Source organism: Thalassophryne amazonica, chromosome 1 (assembly GCF_902500255.1).
Source record: "Thalassophryne amazonica chromosome 1, fThaAma1.1, whole genome shotgun sequence".
Classification (NCBI taxonomy): domain Eukaryota; kingdom Metazoa; phylum Chordata; class Actinopteri; order Batrachoidiformes; family Batrachoididae; genus Thalassophryne; species Thalassophryne amazonica.
Genome location: NC_047103.1, coordinates 23444065 through 23464195, shown reverse-complemented (window position 1 = coordinate 23464195; position 20131 = coordinate 23444065). Strand labels below are relative to the sequence as shown.

The 20131-nt window shown below is 40.2% G+C and overlaps 1 protein-coding gene across 1 annotated transcript in view; it reads right to left on the bottom strand.

Annotated features, from left to right (window-relative positions):
• asap1b (ArfGAP with SH3 domain, ankyrin repeat and PH domain 1b) overlaps positions 1 to 20131 on the bottom strand; it is a 152526-nt gene that overhangs the window by 11341 nt on the left and 121054 nt on the right. Inside the window, 6 exon segments of the mRNA XM_034167262.1 lie at positions 832 to 993; positions 2598 to 2666; positions 4244 to 4472; positions 12658 to 12765; positions 13963 to 14030; positions 14114 to 14229. Coding sequence (XP_034023153.1) covers positions 832 to 993; positions 2598 to 2666; positions 4244 to 4472; positions 12658 to 12765; positions 13963 to 14030; positions 14114 to 14229 — 752 coding nt within the window.

Here is a 20131-nt window from a genome sequence, read left to right as displayed (position 1 = left end):
ATCCAGTAATAAAAGAATAAATGCCAGTAATAAAAAATACACTACAACATTGCACATAAATCCCAAATTAAAGCGCTGATAACACAGAAAAAGGTGCAACTTGTACTCCGGAAAATACAGTGAATAATCTTATATAAACTGTAACAAAATGCAGAATTTAGGAGCTAGCTAACATTAGCATTCAATTGTAGACACTTGGCAACCTAATTCACACAGACAGTCTGACGGTAAGAAAGTAAAGCGTGTTAAACACGTTAGATAATTCTGAACATGAATCTACTACAGTATCATCTAGTTTGTGACACGCACTGGACCATAGACTTAAATTAAGTGAGACAGCCTGATGAGACTCATAACTACAGTATGGTCCACTTTAGGGGTAACTGACATCGTATTACAACACAATGCCAGCCATGAATATGGGAAATATACTGTAGCATTTACAGTTTCAGGTTAAGAACTATATATAAACGTTTTCTACCCTCAAACTCACACTCATTCATCTTCAGCCGCTTACTCCAATTAAGGGTTGCGGGGGACTGGAGCCTATCCCAGCAGTCATAGAGCGCGAGCCGGTGTCAAAACCCCCAGTAGCCCCTATAATTCGAACCATGGTTGTAATTAGCCATTGGCTTCCTATTCAGCAATTTATCAAAGACTGAATTTCTGTAATATGAGACAATCTTCAGTTGAGTCGAGCACTCAGAGGCTTGTTTGCTAACAATGTTTCAATACAAGTAAGATGGAAAAAACAAAAACCGAAAGTCAGTGAACGTGTCCTTTTTTTCTTGTGTGGAACCAGCCCAACTGTTCAGTGTGCTTGCATCTCACCCCCAGTTATGCCCCCTTTACTGTGTGGACTGTGAGAGAGCGGGCTGGGTGGGTCAGACAGGGTGCGTTTGTGTCCAGGAGGGGGGGGCGGAGGTCTCTTCTTGGACAGGGTGGAGCTGCCTCCTGGTATGAGTGTAGAGGAAGGGCCAGATGGGGGCAGAGCTGGAGAAGCGATACATAAAACACATGAGGTGATGATGAACCCACCTGCACTGCCCTTCCATTCAATCATTACCTTACTTCAAAACTCACAGTCGGTAAAGGAGGCTAGAGGACAGTGATGCACAGGTGAGGAGACGAGGAGATGAAAAATATGGTACAAAGTAGCGTTTCGCTGTCAGGTGTAACTTTTGCAAACCATAATGATGAGGCCCAATTAAACCTTAATGTAATGTGTAAACAAGTACAATAGTTAACCTAACCTGTGGTACTGAGCCCAACATCGAACCTGAGCAAGGTTTTAGTAATAATCTACAGTCGCAAGTTTGAAAATGGTAGAAGATCTTCTCGAAGTCTCACATAACAAGGTTTCAGAAGCTCTGGACCCTGGTGGCCAAAATGCAAACTGGAATATTCACTTCACCAAATTTGTTTGAGTACTTGGAGAGATGAGCTCGCATAAAAAGTTTCACCACAATCCATGAAGTCATTGTGGCTATAGCCAAGACAAGTTATAGAAAATCTGCCCCCTGGTGGGCAGAACATGGACTGAATCTTAACTAACACTGAAGGTGTCTGAGGTTGATGATACATAAAGTTTTTGTCAAGATATTTCATACACAACATTTCAGAGACTACATTACTGGCCACAATCAGGATCAAAAAATACCCAACATCGAACCTGTCTGAGGTCTTAGTGAGCTGAACTTGAGTACCCAGTTTCACGTTAATAAACTTAGGCCCAACCCCAACACTCTTCCTTCGTCAGTTCGTAGGGAAAGGGTAAAGTGGTAGGGAGAGTATTGGGATTGGGTCTAACTCTTTGTCAAGATATTGTGTGCATGGTATTTAAGAGGCTGCCCCCTGGTAGCCACAATTACAATCAAAATGCATCCAAGGTCGAACCTGTCCAGAGTCTTAGCAAGCTGACCTTGTGTACCACATTTCATCTTCACACAAGGCTTTGCCAAGATATCAGACATGAGATGTTTCAGACACACTGCCCCTGTGGCCACAATTAAAATCAAAACAAGCCCACTGTCGAACCTGTCAGAGGTCCTAATGTGCTGAACTTTTGTACCAAGTTTCAGCATAACAGATTGTTTGTTAAGATATCGCGCACGTAGACAGTTGCACAAAAGCAGTAAAGCAGTTCCTCCACCTGCGCTGTCTTCGGTGACGCATGGTAAAACAAATGACTTCATGAGAACAGAAAATAACAAAAAGCAGCACTACAATTTGGGGTGTGGACGGATCTCTTGGTGAATCTGCAGGGTCACCTTGTTCTACGCTGATTCTGGAGAACCTTATAAAAGCCACTAAGGATACAGAATAAAGGTGAATAAAATAACCTAACAGAGAGCTCAGCCAGAGAAGAGTCAGCTGTGCTAAAACTTTACAGCTCAAAAACGGTGGCACGCCATCTCAACATGATTAAAAAAATCATGTCGGCACATTATGCATCGTCCACATCATCCCTTTGTTAGATTGTTTTTTTATTTAATCACTGCCACCCTTAGAATCTGAGCTGTAAAGGAAGAAACAACTGAGGGATAAATGAGGCACACAGCCGAGTAAGGGGGAGAAAATAAAACCAGGATATTCACTGATGTATGGTCGAGTGCCAGCCAGTGTGGCGTAGTGCGAATGAGAGCCAAGGAATGCCAAGTGTGGAGCTGAAAGAATAGAGAACAAAAAAGAGAAAGAAAGAACGAGATGAGGAGTGTGGGAGAGAAACTACAGTGTGTTAGTCTTAAAATGCTACTCCCACACACGGGAAAATAAGATGAAATCATATCAGTGGCAAGCAAAGCAAAAAAGGAGAAATGGCACAAAGGTGGCTTTGTGGGTCATATTTTTTTTGTTCCCATCACCCACAGCTACGCTAAAGCATCATCAGTTACTATGTTACTGTATAAGCATCATCACCACAATCAGCCATCGTACTACTCAGGCCTTTGATCTTATTTTTGAATAAAACAAAGTTAAAATGTCTACTTGTTTCCAATGTTTTTTTTTTAATAATAATTTTCGGTATTAATAACAAAATGAAAATGGTTCCCAGAGTGTGTATGTCTACCAATGTCTAGTATTCCCCATCTTCCAATGCAAAAAAAGAAGAAAAGCCTTTTTGTTCGCACCCCTTTATCATAGACACGCCCCAAATTTCCAAATTGGACACAATTTGTTTTAGGCTCCATTTTTTCAAATAATTCAAATCCCATATTTAAAGCTGTTATCCCAAATCAAATTTAAGTCATGAAAAGGATTTTCTTCAGCACCTCTATAATTTTTGTTCCTTAGTATCACAATTTTCTATCGTCAATATGACCACAATTCGCCTCCTCTGGAAATGTCTCAGGACGTTAAGCCACTGGGAAACTAAGTTGGGTGACTGCAGCGAGGCCGATACTATCTGAGGAGAAAAAGACACTGTGGGACACATGTAATACAACGTCACACTGGAAACAGGTAACATTTCACAAAACATGCAAACTTGCTTGTTTTAACAAAAATAAGAAAAATGCAGAACAATGGGATTAAACGACTTGTTATGGTGGATGCTAACATTTTGCAACGTGTGCGTTTTCAATCAGGAACTCTTGTCTGTAAACATTCACACCCTCCTAAAAGAGAGAAGTGCTATTTTTTTTTAATCCAAAGACTGCAGAGACAGCAAGTCCACAGTATACTTTCTGCATACTGTATTGCAGCTAATGATAAAGTGCGGTGCCCCCGTCTGTGTACCCGATGCGACTTCACTCACTCACACACACACACACACACACAACACACACACACACACACACACACACACACACACACACACACACACACACACACACACACACACCCTCCTGCAGCCATGCTTTCCTGAAGGTTTATTATGTAACTTAACGACACCCGTGTCCCGCCCTTTGATCTTCACGGTGACAAATTGCATCCCGTTGTAAAGTGTGTTCATGTTCTGACAGTACAAAAATGAAGCTTTCCAGAAAAGTGATTACAAATCATTCCGTTGCACCCAATCCTGCGCTGCATGTAATCAAACATTTACAGATGTGATAAAGTACAACTGCACAGCCTATCTCCACTCTGCAGGGAGGCAGACACACAACCTTCACAACGCCTTTTTCATTACACGCACACATTTGCGGAACGCAGATTAGTGGCACACGGTTTACTTGCTGTCATGTTTAGAAGTTTTTAACTGTATTGTCTCATGGGAGCAGGGAGGTCTGGCAGGTCTAACCTTTGCCCTGGTTCCGGGGCGGTAGCGGTGGCCCGTCGGCCACGGGGGACGAGGTGAGGTCGGTGGAGGCGCTGTACATCTGATTGGTGAAGGCGCTGTAGGACAAACGCTGCTGTTTGTCCCTCTGGCTGATGAAGCCCGGCAGGGAGAGCTTGTCGTGCGGGGAGAGGCTGGAGGAGTGGCAGAAGCTCTGAGGCCTCGGCGAGCGGTCCTTCTTGATGGGACTAGGCTGGAGACAGATACACGACAGGTGTGATTCTGCAGGACTAAACGCACTGTCTGCTGTAAATGTGATTCATTTTACTAGAAAATCTGCACTAAACATAAAACTCTCATTTCGTCGGCATTTTAAAACCAACGAGGTGAGTTTACTGTGACTGACATGCGGGGGTGCAGCCAGAAATTCATTTTCTACAGTCCACTGACTGTCCAAACACTGAATTTCTGAAGCAATTGATTCATTAAAGTTTTATGTGTTTTAAAACAATTTTGTGAACCAAGGGTTTCATTTAGTTTTTAAAACTAAATGAAAAGTTATTTGCAGAACCAAGGAGTCCCCGACCACTAGATGTCACTACAACAAGGTTTTAAGCATTTCAGAACAATAAGACTTAGTCTCGGTTTTATTGTCATTCCGTTAAAAAAAAAAAAAAAAATCACAGATATTGTCACAGAACAAATATCAATGCACAGCATGAATAAATGAAATCACACAATAAAAGAATACCAGTCAAAGGTGTGTGATAGTGATAAATTGGGTTTAAAAACCCTATCAATAACTGTCTCTGTAGCTGTGTAAACACAAAAATAAATAAATAAATAAATAAAGAACACGGGATATTGCACAAATGAAGATGCTACAAGGATAAAGTTGCTACCAGATGCTAAAGTGTCCTGCATTCTATATTGCATAGTTCTTTCTATCAATTTATATTTAACCGTCTTATGGTGGTTGGGTAAAAGCTGTCCCTGAATCTGCATGTTTTGCAACTCAGGCTATGGTACAGTCTACCTGAGGGCAAGAGAGAAAACAGATTGTTAAAGGGATGTGAAGTGTCCCTAATTATCCTTCTTGCCCTGGACAAGCAGCACCATTCTGCCAGTGCACCATTGATTGGCAGCCTGGCCCTAATAATCAATCAATCAATCAATCAATCAATTTTATTTATATGGCGCCAAATCACAACAAACAGTTGCCCCAAGGCTCTTTATATTGTAAGGCAAGGCCATACAATAATTACGTAAAAACCCCAATGGTCAAAACGACCCCCTGTGAGCAAGCACTTGGCGACAGTGGGAAGGAAAAACTCCCTTTTAACAGGAAGAAACCTCCAGCAGAACCAGGCTCAGGGAGGGGCAGTCTTCTGCTGGGACTGGATGGGGCTGAGGGAGAGAACCAGGAAAAAGACATGCTGTGGAGGGGAGCAGAGATCAATCACTAATGATTAAATGCAGAGTGGTGCATACAGAGCAAAAAAAGAAAGAAACACTCAGTGCATCATGGGAACCCCCCAGCAGTCTAAGTCTATAGCAGCATAACTAAGGGATGGTTCAGGGTCACCTGATCCAGCCCTAACTATAAGCTTTAGCAAAAAGGAAAGTTTTAAGCCTAATCTTAAAAGTAGAGAGGGTGTCTGTCTCCCTGATCCGAATTGGGAGCTGGTTCCACAGGAGAGGAGCCTGAAAGCTGAAGGCTCTGCCTCCCATTGTACTCTTACAAACCCTAGGAACTACAAGTAAGCCTGCAGTCTGAGAGCGAAGCGCTCTATTGGGGTGATATGGTACTATGAGGTCCCTAAGATAAGATGGGACCTGATTATTCAAAACCTTATAAGTAAGAAGAAGAATTTTAAATTCTATTCTAGAATTAACAGGAAGCCAATGAAGAGAGGCCAATATGGGTGAGATATGCTCTCTCCTTCTAGTCCCCGTCAGTACTCTAGCTGCAGCATTTTGAATTAACTGAAGGCTTTTCAGGGACTTTTAGGACAACCTGATAATAATGAATTACAATAGTCCAGCCTAGAGAAAATAAATGCATGAATTAGTTTTTCAGCATCACTCTGAGACAAGACCTTTCTAATTTTAGAGATATTGCGTAAATGCAAAAAAGCAGTCTTACATATTTGTTTAATATGCGCTTTGAATGACATATCCTGATCAAAAATGGCTCCAAGATTTCTCACAGTATTACTAGAGGTCAGGGTAATGCCATCCAGAGTAAGGATCTGGTTAGACACCATGTTTCTAAGATTTGTGGGGCCAAGTACAATAACTTCAGTTTTATCTGAGTTTAAAAGCAGGAAATTAGAGGTCATCCATGTCCTTATGTCTGTAAGACAATCCTGCAGTTTAGCTAATTGGTGTGTATCCTCTGGCTTCATGGATAGATAAAGCTGGGTATCATCTGCGTAACAATGAAAATTTAAGCAATGCCGTCTAATAATACTGCCTAAGGGAAGCATGTATAAAATGAATAAAATTGGTCCTAGCACAGAACCTTGTGGAACTCCATAATTAACCTTAGTCTGTGAAGAAGATTCCCCATTTACATGAACAAATTGTAATCTATTAGATAAATATGATTCAAACCACCGCAGCGCAGTGCCTTTAATACCTATGGCATGCTCTAATCTCTGTAATAAAATTTTATGGTCAACAGTATCAAAAGCAGCACTGAGGTCTAACAGAACAAACACAGAGATGAGTCCACTGTCTGAGGCCATAAGACGATCATTTGTAACCTTCACTAATGCTGTTTCTGTACTATGATGAATTCTAAAACCTGACTGAAACTCTTCAAATAGACCATTCCTCTGCAGATGATCAGTTAGCTGTTTTACAACTACCCTTTCAAGAATTTTTGAGAGAAAAGGAAGGTTGGAGATTGGCCTATAATTAGCTAAGATGGCTGGGTCAAGTGATGGCTTTTTAAGTAATGGTTTAATTACTGCCACCTTAAAGCCTGTGGTACATAGCCAACTAATAAAGATAGATTGATCATTTTTAAGATCGAAGCATTAAATAATGGTAGGGCTTCCTTGAGCAGCCTGGTAGGAATGGGGTCTAATAGACATGTTGATGGTTTGGATGAAGTAACTAATGAAAATAACTCAGACAGAACAATCTGAGAGAAAGAGTCTAATCAAATACCGGCATCACTGAAAGCAGCCAAAGATAACGATATGTCTTTGGGATGGTTATGAGTAATTTTTTCTCTAATAGTTAAAATTTTATTAGCAAAGAAAGTCATGAAGTCATTACTAGTTAAAGTTAAAGGAATACTCGGCTCAATAGAGCTCTGACTCTTTGTCAGCCTGGCTACAGTGCTGAAAAGAAACCTGGGGTTGTTCTTATTTTCTTCAATTAGTGATGAGTAGTAAGATGTCCTAGCTTTATGGAGGGCTTTTTTATAGAGCAACAGACTCTTTTTCCAGGCTAAGTGAAGATCTTCTAAATTAGTGAGATGCCATTTCCTCTCCAACTTACGGGTTATCTGCTTTAAGCTGCGAGTTTGTGAGTTATACCACGGAGTCAGGCACTTCTGATTTAAAGCTCTCTTTTTCAGAGGAGCTACAGCATCCAAAGTTGTCTCAATGAGGATGTAAAACTATTGACGAGATACTCTATCTCACTTACAGAGTTTAGGTAGCTACTCTGCACTGTGTTGGTATATGGCATTAGAGAACATAAAGAAGGAATCATATCCTTAAACCTAGTTACAGTGCTTTCTGAAAGACTTCTAGTGTAATGAAACTTATTCCTCACTGCTGGGTAGTTCATCAGGGTAAATGTAAATGTTATTAAGAAATGATCAGACAGAGGGAGTTTTCAGGGAATACTGTTAAGTCTTCAATTTCCATACCATAAGTCAGAACAAGATCTAAGATATGATTAAAGTGGTGGGTGGACTCATTTACATTTTGAGCAAAGCCAATTGAGTCTAATAATAGATTAAATGCAGTGTTGAGGCTGTCATTCTCAGCATCTGTGTGGATGTTAAAATCGCCCACTATAATTATCTTATCTGAGCTAAGCACTAAGTCAGACAAAAGTTCTGAAAATTCACAGAGAAAACTCACAGTAACGACCAGGTGGGACGATAGATAATAACAAATAAAACTGGTTTTTGGGACTTCCAATTTGGATGGACAAGACTAAGAGACAAGCTTTCAAATGAATTAAAGCTCTGTCTGGGTTTTTGATTAATTAATAAGCTGGAATGGAAGATTGCTGCTAATCCTCCACCTCGGCCCGTGCTATGAGCGTTCTGGCAGTTAGTGTGACTTGGGGGTGTTGACTCATTTAAACTAACATATTCATCCTGCTGTAACCAGGTTTCTGTAAGGCAGAATAAATCAATATGTTGATCAATTATTATATCATTACTAACAGGGACTTAGAAGAGAGAGACCTAATGTTTAATAAACCACATTTAACTGTTTTAGTCTGTGGTGCAGTTGAAGGTGCTATATTATTTTTTCTTTTTGAATTTTTATGCTTAAATAGATTTTTGCTGGTTATTGGTGGTCTGGGAGCAGGCACCGTCTCTACGGGGATGGGGTAATGAGGGGATGGCAGGGGGAGAGAAGCTGCAGAGAGGTGTGTAAGACTACAACTCTGCTTCCTGGTCCCACCCTGGATAGTCACGGTTTGGGGATTTAAGAAAATTGGCCAGATTTCTAGAAATGAGAGCTGCTCCATCCAAAGTGGGATGGATGCCGTCTCTCCTAACAAGACCAGGTTTTCCCCAGAAGCTTTGCCAATTATCTATGAAGCCCACCTCATTTTTTGGACACCACTCAGACAGCCAGCAATTCAAGGAGAACATGCGGCTAAACATGTCACTCCTGGTCCGATTGGGGAGGGGCCCAGAGAAAACTACAGAGTCCGACATTGTTTTTGCAAAGTTACACACCGATTCAATGTTAATAATCAATCTCCTCTGTTGCCTTAAGGACCCTCCCCAGTGCCTTGCTGTCTGCAAGGCTGCTACTTTCATGCCACAGAGAGATGCTACTGGTACAATAGAGAGTGCACTAGTCTCTATTATTCCTCTATAGAATAAGTAGTTTCTGTGGCAGTTGTTTAATTGTGTTAAACGCATTTCAAAACACTGAATAATTTTATAAAATGTAATATTTTGTCTGCAAAGCTGCTACTTTCATGCCACAGAGAGATGCTACTGGTACAATAGAGAGTGTACTAGTCTCTATTATTCCTTTATAGAATAAGTAGTGTGGCAGTTGTTTAAATGTGTTAAATGCATTTCAAAACACTAATTTTATAAAATGTAATATTTTGCCATTTTGAAACACAATCATTTTCTGAAACAATCAGCTCATTAATGATTTTGAGCCTTTTGAAATAGTGACTCCTAAACAACTGTTTCATCCATTGAGCATTTTGAAACACCGAATTGCTTTCAAAAAGTTTTTCCTTCCACATGTTAGAGTGTTTCAAAAGTGTTGAATATTTCAGGAAAAGAACAAAATCACATCCCCTTTGCTAATGCGGTCTGAAACTTTAACCCTCAAAGGATGAGCAGCATATCACTTAATTTGTATGAACCAATTCGGTTTAATGTACTCCCAAATACCATTAGGAGGTGAAAACAGACCAAACAGATACTGCATGAGTTAGGTAGGATCAATACAGGCACAGGTCTGACCTTCAGTAACAGTCTAATAAAAAACAGTTATTTCTAGTCTTTAACTGTGCTTTTTTATTAATTTGTGAGGAAGTCTTATTTGCAGAATTATACATAGGTGTTTCAACACAGTGGATCCAGAATGGACTGCCTGTTGACTTGGCACAAGTTTTACAGCAGATGCCCTTCCTGATACAGTTCCAGATATAGAGGATGAGGCATTGGGTGGACTTGAACCAAGGACCTTCTGTTTGGAGGAAGAAGTAAGTCCTATACAGGCCCTGAAGCCCATACGTGATTATTGCCAGATAGTGCAGCATCATGCAAATTATAGCCAATTAGGATGCCAGTTCATCGCAGGTTACTTCCACAGCCAAGAGACCCATATGAAAAAAAGCTATAAAATTAAATAAAATATTAGATATAGTCATACAGTATATGACTATATCTATCTATCGTTATCTTTGGCTGCTTTCAGTGATGCCGGTATTTGGTTAGACTCTTTCTCTCCGATTGTTCTGTCTGAGTTATTTTCATTAGTTACTTCATCCAAACCATCAACATGTTTATTAGACCCCATTCCTACCAGGCTGCTCAAGGAAGCCCTACCATTATTTAATGCTTCCATCTTAAATATGATCAATCTATCTTTGTTAGTTGGCTATGTACCACAGGCTTTTAAGGTGGCAGTAATTAAACCATTACTTAAAAAGCCATCACTTGACCCAGCTATCTTAGCTAATTATAGGCCAATCTCCAACCTTCCTTTTCTCTCAAAAATTCTTGAAAGGGTAGTTGTAAAACAGCTAACTGATCATCTGCAGAGGAATGGTCTATTTGAAGAGTTTCAGTCAGGTTTTAGAATTCATCATAGTACAGAAACAGCATTAGTGAAGGTTACAAATGATCTTCTTATGGCCTCGGACAGTGGACTCATCTCTGTGCTTGTTCTGTTAGACCTCAGTGCTGCTTTTGATACTGTTGACCATAAAATTTTATTACAGAGATTAGAGCATGCCATGGGTATTAAAGGCACTGCGCTGCGGTGGTTTGAATCATGTTTGTCTAATAGATTACAATTTGTTCATGTAAATGGGGAATCTTCTTCACAGACTAAAGTTAATTATGGAGTTCCACAAGGTTCTGTGCTAGGACCAATTTTATTCACTTTATACATGCTTCCCTTAGGCAGTATTATTAGACGGTATTGCTTAAATTTTCATTGTTACGCAGATGATACCCAGCTTTATCTATCCATGAAGCCAGAGGACACACACCAATTAGCTAAACTGCAGGATTGTCTTACAGACATAAAGACATGGATGACCTCTAATTTCCTGCTTTTAAACTCAGATAAAACTGAAGTTATTGTACTTGGCCCCACAAATCTTAGAAACATGGTGTCTAACCAGATCCTTACTCTGGATGGCATTACCCTGACCTCTAGTAATACTGTGAGAAATCTTGGAGTCATTTTTGATCATGTCATTCAAAGCGCATATTAAACAAATATGTAAGACTGCTTTTTTGCATTTACGCAATATCTCTAAAATTAGAAAGGTCTTGTCTCAGAGTGATGCTGAAAAACTAATTCATGCATTTATTTCCTCTAGGCTGGACTATTGTAATTCATTATTATCAGGTTGTCCTAAAAGTTCCATGAAAAGCCTTCAGTTAATTCAAAATGCTGCAGCTAGAGTACTGACGGGGACTAGAAGGAGAGAGCATATCTCACCCATATTGGCCTCTCTTCATTGGCTTCCTGTTAATTCTAGAATAGAATTTAAAATTCTTCTTCTTACTTATAAGGTTTTGAATAATCAGGTCCCATCTTATCTTAGGGACCTCATAGTACCATATCACCCCAATAGAGCGCTTCGCTCTCAGACTGCAGGCTTACTTGTAGTTCCTAGGGTTTGTAAGAGTACAATGGGAGGCAGAGCCTTCAGCTTTCAGGCTCCTCTCCTGTGGAACCAGCTCCCAATTCAGATCAGGGAGACAGACACCCTCTCTACTTTTAAGATTAGGCTTAAAACTTTCCTTTTTGCTAAAGCTTATAGTTAGGGCTGGATCAGGTGACCCTGAACCATCCCTTAGTTATGCTGCTATAGACATAGACTGCTGGGGGGTTCCCATGATGCACTGTTTCTTTCTCTTTTTGCTCTGTATGCACCACTCTGCATTTAATCATTAGTGATCGATCTCTGCTCCCCTCCACAGCATGTCTTTTTCCTGGTTCTCTCCCTCAGCCCCAACCAGTCCCAGCAGAGGACTGCCCCTCCCTGAGCCTGGTTCTGCTGGAGGTTTCTTCCTGTTAAAAGGGAGTTTTTCCTTCCCACTGTAGCCAAGTGCTTGCTCACAGGGGGTCGTTTTGACCGTTGGGGTTTTACATAATTATTGTATGGCCTTGCCTTGCAATACAAAGCGCCTTGGGGCAACTGTTTGTTGTGATTTGGCGCTATATAAAAAAAATTGATTGATTGATTGATATACAATTTAAGAAAAATCCCTGCTAGATTATTTTTAAACCAGTTACATGGAACAGTGTATATGAACAAAAGAGGAGACTGTTTATTTTGTGATCTAGCTCAGGACAGATGGACATTTGATCATATCTAGTATTCCCCATGTGGGCCTCTTGTCCAGTGAGTCATAATTAAAAAAAGGATACATGATCCATAAATGTCAGAAAGTACTGTATGTATCTGTTGAAGAGGTGGTTGATATCAAATCTCAACCAAGTGATTGGGATCCATTTTCAAACCTTGTCATCCAGGTCATCATCGCTTTCATCCATCTCTTCCAATCTCAGGCTCCATTCGTACTCCACATGAATGTGAGGGTTGAATTTCCCCTCTGCAGCCTGCACAAGCTGAAAAACCCATCATCAGTTCAGCACATGTTGCAAAAAACAAACTGGACAGGTCCATTTTGTAATTTTGCCTATTTATATATTTTACAACACCACAATACAGTTGAAATAAAACAATCTCAATTTGCTTGTTATGTAGCCTTTCAGAGGGTTGACCAAAAAAGACAGACTAGTGAGGGAAGCCGCCAAAATATCCAGATAACCCTGAATGAATTATAGGCTGTAAGTGGAGAAACTGTGCATAGTGCAACTTTTGCCTCTTTGAATCACCAGTTACAGCTATCACCAGTTACAGCTATGTATTAGATAGTCACAGCTATCTAATAAAAAGATTAATTAATTATTCCTGCTCTCGTTTCTCAGAAGGCACATGAGACTCAGGCCTAGATTTGAGCAGCTTCCCTGTTTGGAAATCCTTACTGTTGCACCAGAGAGGATTTCCTAAGAGAGGACTCTAATCATGGCTACAGAAGCCTATAACTGCTTCACAACAGTCATGGATGTCTTGGTGGCTTCCCTCACTTGTCTTGTAGTTACTCAGTTTATGCAAATGAAGTCCAGACATATTCCTTAACTTGGAAATGCTCATGTATCCACTTACTGATTTGTCTCAAGAAATTTGGATTTAAAAGTAATGACTTACTTGGCCAATAACGTTATATTCAGTTTGTCCAAATACGTTTGGCTTCCGAAAATGAAGGGATTGCTTATAAAAATGTCTGCTATTCTTAAATGGTTACTGCAACATTTTTGTTAAACCGCTTGAATCAAAGCCAAAAGTCTGCACTAAAGCAACATCTCGATTGTTTCATTTTAACTCCACTGTTGTGGTTTACAGACACAAAATTACAAAGACTGTGTCCCTGTCCAGCTACTCTGATTCCAAACCAATTATTGTTGTTATTTTATTCAGCGCTGCATCTCTGTGTGCGTTCATATTAGCCTTAATAATAAACATGCATCAATAATTATTTCCACTTGGCTGTCACTGCTGCCTGAGGCTGGAGACAAATGTTTGACTGCCATCTAGTGTCAGGATGCATCTAAACCGAAAAGTCTAGCTGCAATGCAGTGTGGGTAAATTACATGATGAGGCATATATAGTCTTTCAATTTAGGAACCTTCATAGACAAGTAACATTTACTGTGATGTCCAAAAGTGACAGCGGTTCTGTTCCTAACCGTGATGAACACTTACTGCCTCCTCACACTGACTGTTCCTCAGTCGCCTGGCAACATCCAGCGCCGTCTCTCCATTCTGATTGGCTGAGGATTTGACATAAGCAGCGGTCACATACTGACACAAACATTCAGAAGACGAGGAGAATCGACGTGGACATGTGACTCACTGATGTCAGTCGCTGGCTTTCCCCTCAGGAGTAACTTCAGGCACTCGGGCTTCTCGTACATGCAGCAGTAATGCAGTGCGGTGTTCCCCCACTCCGTCTGCTTATCCAGGTTACCGCTGGTTACATGTAACAACACACAGACAGCACATTTCTCACAGCACTGTGATATATATATATAATATATAAATAATCTGTTCTTGAAAGCCTGAAGGGAGGAGTCATATGTATGATAAAAATTAGGATCAGGCTAAAAAAAAACAAAAAACTAACAAAACACTCTGGTGATGGTGGCAGAGAACGCTGGACAAACTGCTGCACAATATGGATGATGCCAGTCACCCTCTGTACACTGTCACCAGCAACCGGAGGAGCCTCTTCAGCCACAGAGTGATCTTTCCCAAGTGCAGGACCAACAGACTGAAAAACTCTCACTCCTCACTCAGTGTGAGGAGGAGTAACAGGAAGACAGAGGTCAGGAAGGAGAGGAGCAGTAGTAGCCAGTAGGTAGCGGTATTTATATTTGTATTTACATTTTTCAAATTTTTTTTTTTACTTCTACTTTCGATGTCCTTAGTAACCTGTGTGCTGCTATACAATGCCGCTGGAACCTTAACGTTCCTGAGGGAGGCTTCCCAATCTAATCTAATCATCTAATTCATGACAAAAATGACAATACAGATTTTCCTTCCATATACTTGCAAAAAAAGGTATTATGTAATAGGGCAAGAAAATGCTAGAAAAGTGGGCATGACTAAACTCCAAATAATGTATCAAGGTCAAAATTAAAAGGGGGGGCTTAGCTACTCTTGTACCAAATTTCTGCTCAATATCTCTAAAACTGCTGACCAATGGTTCTAGGTGACATTTTCAATATAGTCACCATGGCAGCCATATTTGAAGTCGGATTGCAAAGCCGCAAATAAACTTTGGTGCCCTCATTGATAGAAACATTCAAAACAAGTTTCAGCTTCATTGGTTCATTGGTTTCTGAGAAGACAATTTTTAAAGTGACACCTGAAAAAGTGGGAGTGATCATAGTCCAGGGGTCACATCAAGGTCAATATTGAAACTTTTGCAAAACCTGTCAGATATGTTTTTAGGCTTGATGATTACTATCAATATAGAAAATGTTACCTTAGTTGTTCCATAAATGGCTGACAAATGGCTATATATGAGATTTTCAAATATTTTTTGAAATCAGATCAGAATGCTTCGAACAAACTTTAGGACTAATAATGTTGGAGAAATTAGGGATATTAACTAACAACAGTAAACAATGGATGTTGCAATGCACCATTGGAGTTCAGGGTTTTGGGGTTTTAAATGTTGTTATTGTGGTTCATATTAATTTAACAGTGTTATTGATTTATGGTTTGTTTTTGTAATTCAATTGGTTTAGTCAGTTTACTTAAGTGTCATGTTGCCCTTACCATGAGGAGGAAGTGTAGTGCGTTTGATGTCTTCTGCCGTCTCTGTGGGTGTGTAAAAATAAAAGCACCTGCTTAGGGCAGAATCCATAAAAGACAAGAAGCTCTGGCCTGGTTTTTGTTCTTCCGCGCGGTTCGCCACAATATATTAAAAGAGAAGTGGCATCTGTGTATGTGTACGCGCGTGTGTATAACTTAGATCACAGACAAACTGGGGAAAGCTGACATTTGCCTTTTGGTGTGCTTATGTATTTTGGGTCAAGGATGACCCAAAAAAAAGTACTGGAGTGCATGGCTCCATACTGTGCATTAGATCTATTCTGTGCAACAGTCTAATGACTAGAAGGTCATATTGTTATGGATGAATGGACTAAAACTCAAAGATTTCATATGATTTTTGACATAAATCACTTTCAATCTGTTTATTTATTTAATTAAAAAATTCCACTTCTCTTTCGTATATACGAGGTCTGTCCAAAAAGTAACGGACCTTTTTATTTTTTTCAAAAACTATATGGATTTGAATCACGTACGATTACATCAGCCAAACTTGAACCCTTGTGCGCATGCTTGAGTTTTTTCACGCCTGTCGGTTGTGTCATTCGCCTGTGAGCAGGCTTTGAGTGAACACTGGTCCACCCCTCCCGTTGGAATTCCTTTGTCTGAGAACTTGCTGAGAGACTGACGCTTTGCTTGATCAAAATTTTTTCAGAAACTGTGAGACACATCCAAGTGGACACCATTCGAGAAATTCAGATGGTTTTCGGTGAAAATTTTAACGGCGGATGAGAGATTAAGGAGTGTTACTATCGCTTTAAGGATGGCCCACGGAGCGCCGCGCCCCGAGCCGCCGTCGTCAGCCTGTTTCAAGCTGAAAACTTCCAAATTTAAGGCTCTGTTGACCCAGGACGTCGTGAGAGAGCAAAGAAGTTTCAGAAGAGGTCGGGATCAGCAGTTTATCCAGACATTCCACTGTTAAAGGAGATTTTGTAATGAAAGACGTGCGGACGGATTCGCAGCAGCTCATCGCGCGGCAGCTCATCGCGCGGCGGCACAGGAAAAGACCTCCGTTTTGGAAACCATTCATAAGATTCAGGCGGCTTTCGATGGCTTTCAGTTGAGTGAGTATCCGAGAAATTGTTTAACAGCTGGGCATGTTCCAACTTGTCCTGTAAGGCTTCCAATGGAGGTGTTTCTCTGTGCCGCCGCGCTAATCTGTCCGCACGTCTTTCATTACAAAATCTCCTTTAACAGTGGAATGTCTGGATAAACTGCTGATCCCGACCTCTTCTGAAACTCCTCTGCTCTCTCACGACGTCCTGGGTCAACAGAGCCTTAAATTTGGAAGTTTTCAACTTGAAACAGGCTGGCGACGGCGGCTCGGGGCGTGGCGCGCCGTCCGGCGCCATGGGCCGTCCTTAAAGCGATAGTAACACTCCTTAATCTCTCATCAGCCATTAAAATTTTCACCGAAAACCATTTGAATTTCTCGAATGGTGTCCACTTGGATTTGTCTCACAGTTTCTGAAAAAATTTTGATCAAGCAAAGCGTCAGTCTGTCAGCAAGTTCTCAGACAAAGGAATTCCGACGGGAGGGGTGGACTAGTGCTCACTCAAAGCCTGCCCACAGGTGAATGACGCAACCGACAGGCGTGAAAAAACTCACGCATGCGCACAAGGGTTCAAGCTTGGCTGACGTAATCGCACGTGATTCAAATCCATATAGTTTTTGAAAAAAATAAAAAGGTCCGTTACTTTTTGGACAGACCTCGTATATATATATATATATATATATATATATATATATATATATATATATATATATATGCAGTGGTGAGCACAGTTCCGATAATCCGATAACTGTTATTTATCGAAGATAATGTGTTCATTATCGGATTATCTTTTCAGATAACTTTGAAAACCATTATCGGACTAATTATCTTCCGATAAATTTTTGTCTGATAATTTTTAGACCGTTAACGTGGTAAACAAAGCTGAACAGCTACAAACATTTACAAAATTTAAAATCAGTTGAGCACCTACCTGCTAAATGTTTTGTAGCAGATGTGTAGTTCTACCCTCTGCAAACAGAGAAGAGCTGCTTCTAGAAGAAACCACTCTATCCTCTGCAGGCAAATGAGAACTGGTCACACAAAAAAAAAAAACTCATTTCTTTTAACGCCATACTGATACGCAGGCAATATCACCCAAGTCATCCAGAGGCATACATTTTTAACTTATGGTTCAAATTTTAATCAAACTAATTTCGGACAAGTTATTTAAATTAACGTCACGTCTGAAGTTTTATAAAGTGAAACTATCAGATACATGTTTTAGTTTTAAAGTAATGCACTAATTTGTAAGGTTTTAGTGTGGACATTCTGTGTCCAGGTGCATTATGGGTAAGACAGGGTAATCTCAGTACGTTCCCGACATGAGAAATGCATTTGAGACACTCTGATCAGGCTCCACGGACAACAGCATTAAACTCTTGTGCCTAAAACTCTCATGAATATATTCTCTGGGTTTCTAGACATTATTGTGTTTGCGTTTATTAAATTCCACGCATCTTAAACGTAGCAACACAGATTATCTGGAATTTTGTTTTGGCAAGTTTTCAAGGTCTCTATTGCCATCTTGGCCAGTAGTGTTCACGGCAGCATTTGCCCTGAAGCTGGGCTGATATTTTCAGTCACTGTACTCGGTTCCAGCTCAAACTGTACGACAGAACCGCACGGTGTAAAAGTTCAGAGCACACGATTTATGTTCTCACACACATTGTACGTTCAAAAATCACACGTCGGACTCGTGTTTCCAGAAGCAAAACATAAACAGAAGCTTTTTTTTTAATTTACAAAAACTCTCGACGGGAGACATCAAAGTTTAAAAAAAAAATAAATTACAAGACAGGTCTGCGGTGTTTGCACAGGCACAGTGTGAGAGGTTGGACGCTTGTAGCGCTTCAGCAGTGGGATACCCTCACGACGGCCGACCAGAATATCAAACAGGTTTGATTTTCATCTGACCATACGATTGCCGATCAGGAGGTGGTGAGATGTTAAACGCAGCTCGTTACTCAATGTATACCAAATGATGCAGGACGCGCGATTAACCTCAAATTCGGTGCAATCCAAAAAATTCTCATACGAATGAAAAATCAGCTGAAAAAGGGCCAAAACTCGCACTGGCACCAGTAGATCATGGCAGTGTTCTATTTATTTTGACACCGGTTATATCAGACGGTTATCTAATTACAACTTGGCTTTTTTTTTTTTGAAAATGCCTTTTTTTTACAAATAAAAAATGGCATATTTTACAAAAGCATATTTATCTGTAAACAACACATGACAAACCTCACATTAACGTGTTGTTTACATAATGAATGAGTCAACCAATCAGTGTTAGCGGAGGCACATTTTACCCAGAGTTCTTTGCCATGTGTCTGTGATTGTTACAAAACTTCAGAATTAGTGCATTAGTCAACATTACAAAATATGTTATATTTTAACTTTGTACAAATGACAGAATTGACATTAATGGAGTTATTCTATCAGTATTCATTTTATTTATACGCCAAACCATAACTCAACACTGCTTTATTTTCCAAGACCTCTGTCTGACGGCAGTGCTGTGATTGAGTAGAGAGTTGAGCTTTGTGGCTCCTCTCAGCTGTGCTGGAAGCCATGTAGTAAACAGGAGCTTCCAGCAGGGGGCAGGACGCACAAAGACAGAAGTGCTGACTCATTGTTTGCATCTGTTGTCACCTTTGATGCTTTCAGAAGCATCCACACAAGCAAAATCAGCTTGTTTGTAGTTGCAAGTGTACCGGAGACAATACTGGAATTTATTGGTTATCTGTAACTTCCAATACATTTTTAGGGGGTTTATTGTTTTAGCTTTATCAAAGATAACTTTTCAGTTATCTGATTATCTGTTATCGAAGTAAATTTTTTTTGGTTATCTGTGCCCACCACTTATATATATATATGTGTGTCTTTTTTTTAACAGTGAGCAACCTTAAAGGGGAGGGGGTAAAATGAACAAGATCTAATAACTTGTTTCCAGCCATGAGGCGAATCTTTCCACACATCCTGCAAAAATCTGTCTACAACTTCAGGTTTTCCTGCTAGAAAACAAAAATATAAACCGTAAATATTGGTGGAAATGATGATGCAAAGATAAAATTTGAAAAAAGAAAAACAAAAAACAACAAAAAACTAGGCTTCAATTTTGAAGTCAAAGTGCCAAATACATAAATAAAATAAAACAAAAACAACAAACACTTCACGGTGTCTGCAAATAATGTGTTTTTTTTTGTGCAGTTCAGGACAAGACATAAAAGCTAAATGATAATGAACAAGCACGACATCGTATAAGCAGCACTATTCAATTACTGGGGGGGGGTGTTCTTCACCTCTATGGAAGTGGCAGAAGCAGTCAGAGCCGCGGTGGGTAAACAAGTGCAAAGACGAATAAATTAAAGCACAGAACAAGTGCGTGACCCATTTCTGTTTGCCTTGTGGGAATCTAAGCTGAGCAGCGCTAAGCTTCCCCTTGCAGATCCTCTGCTTGAACAGACACTGGGTAGCAG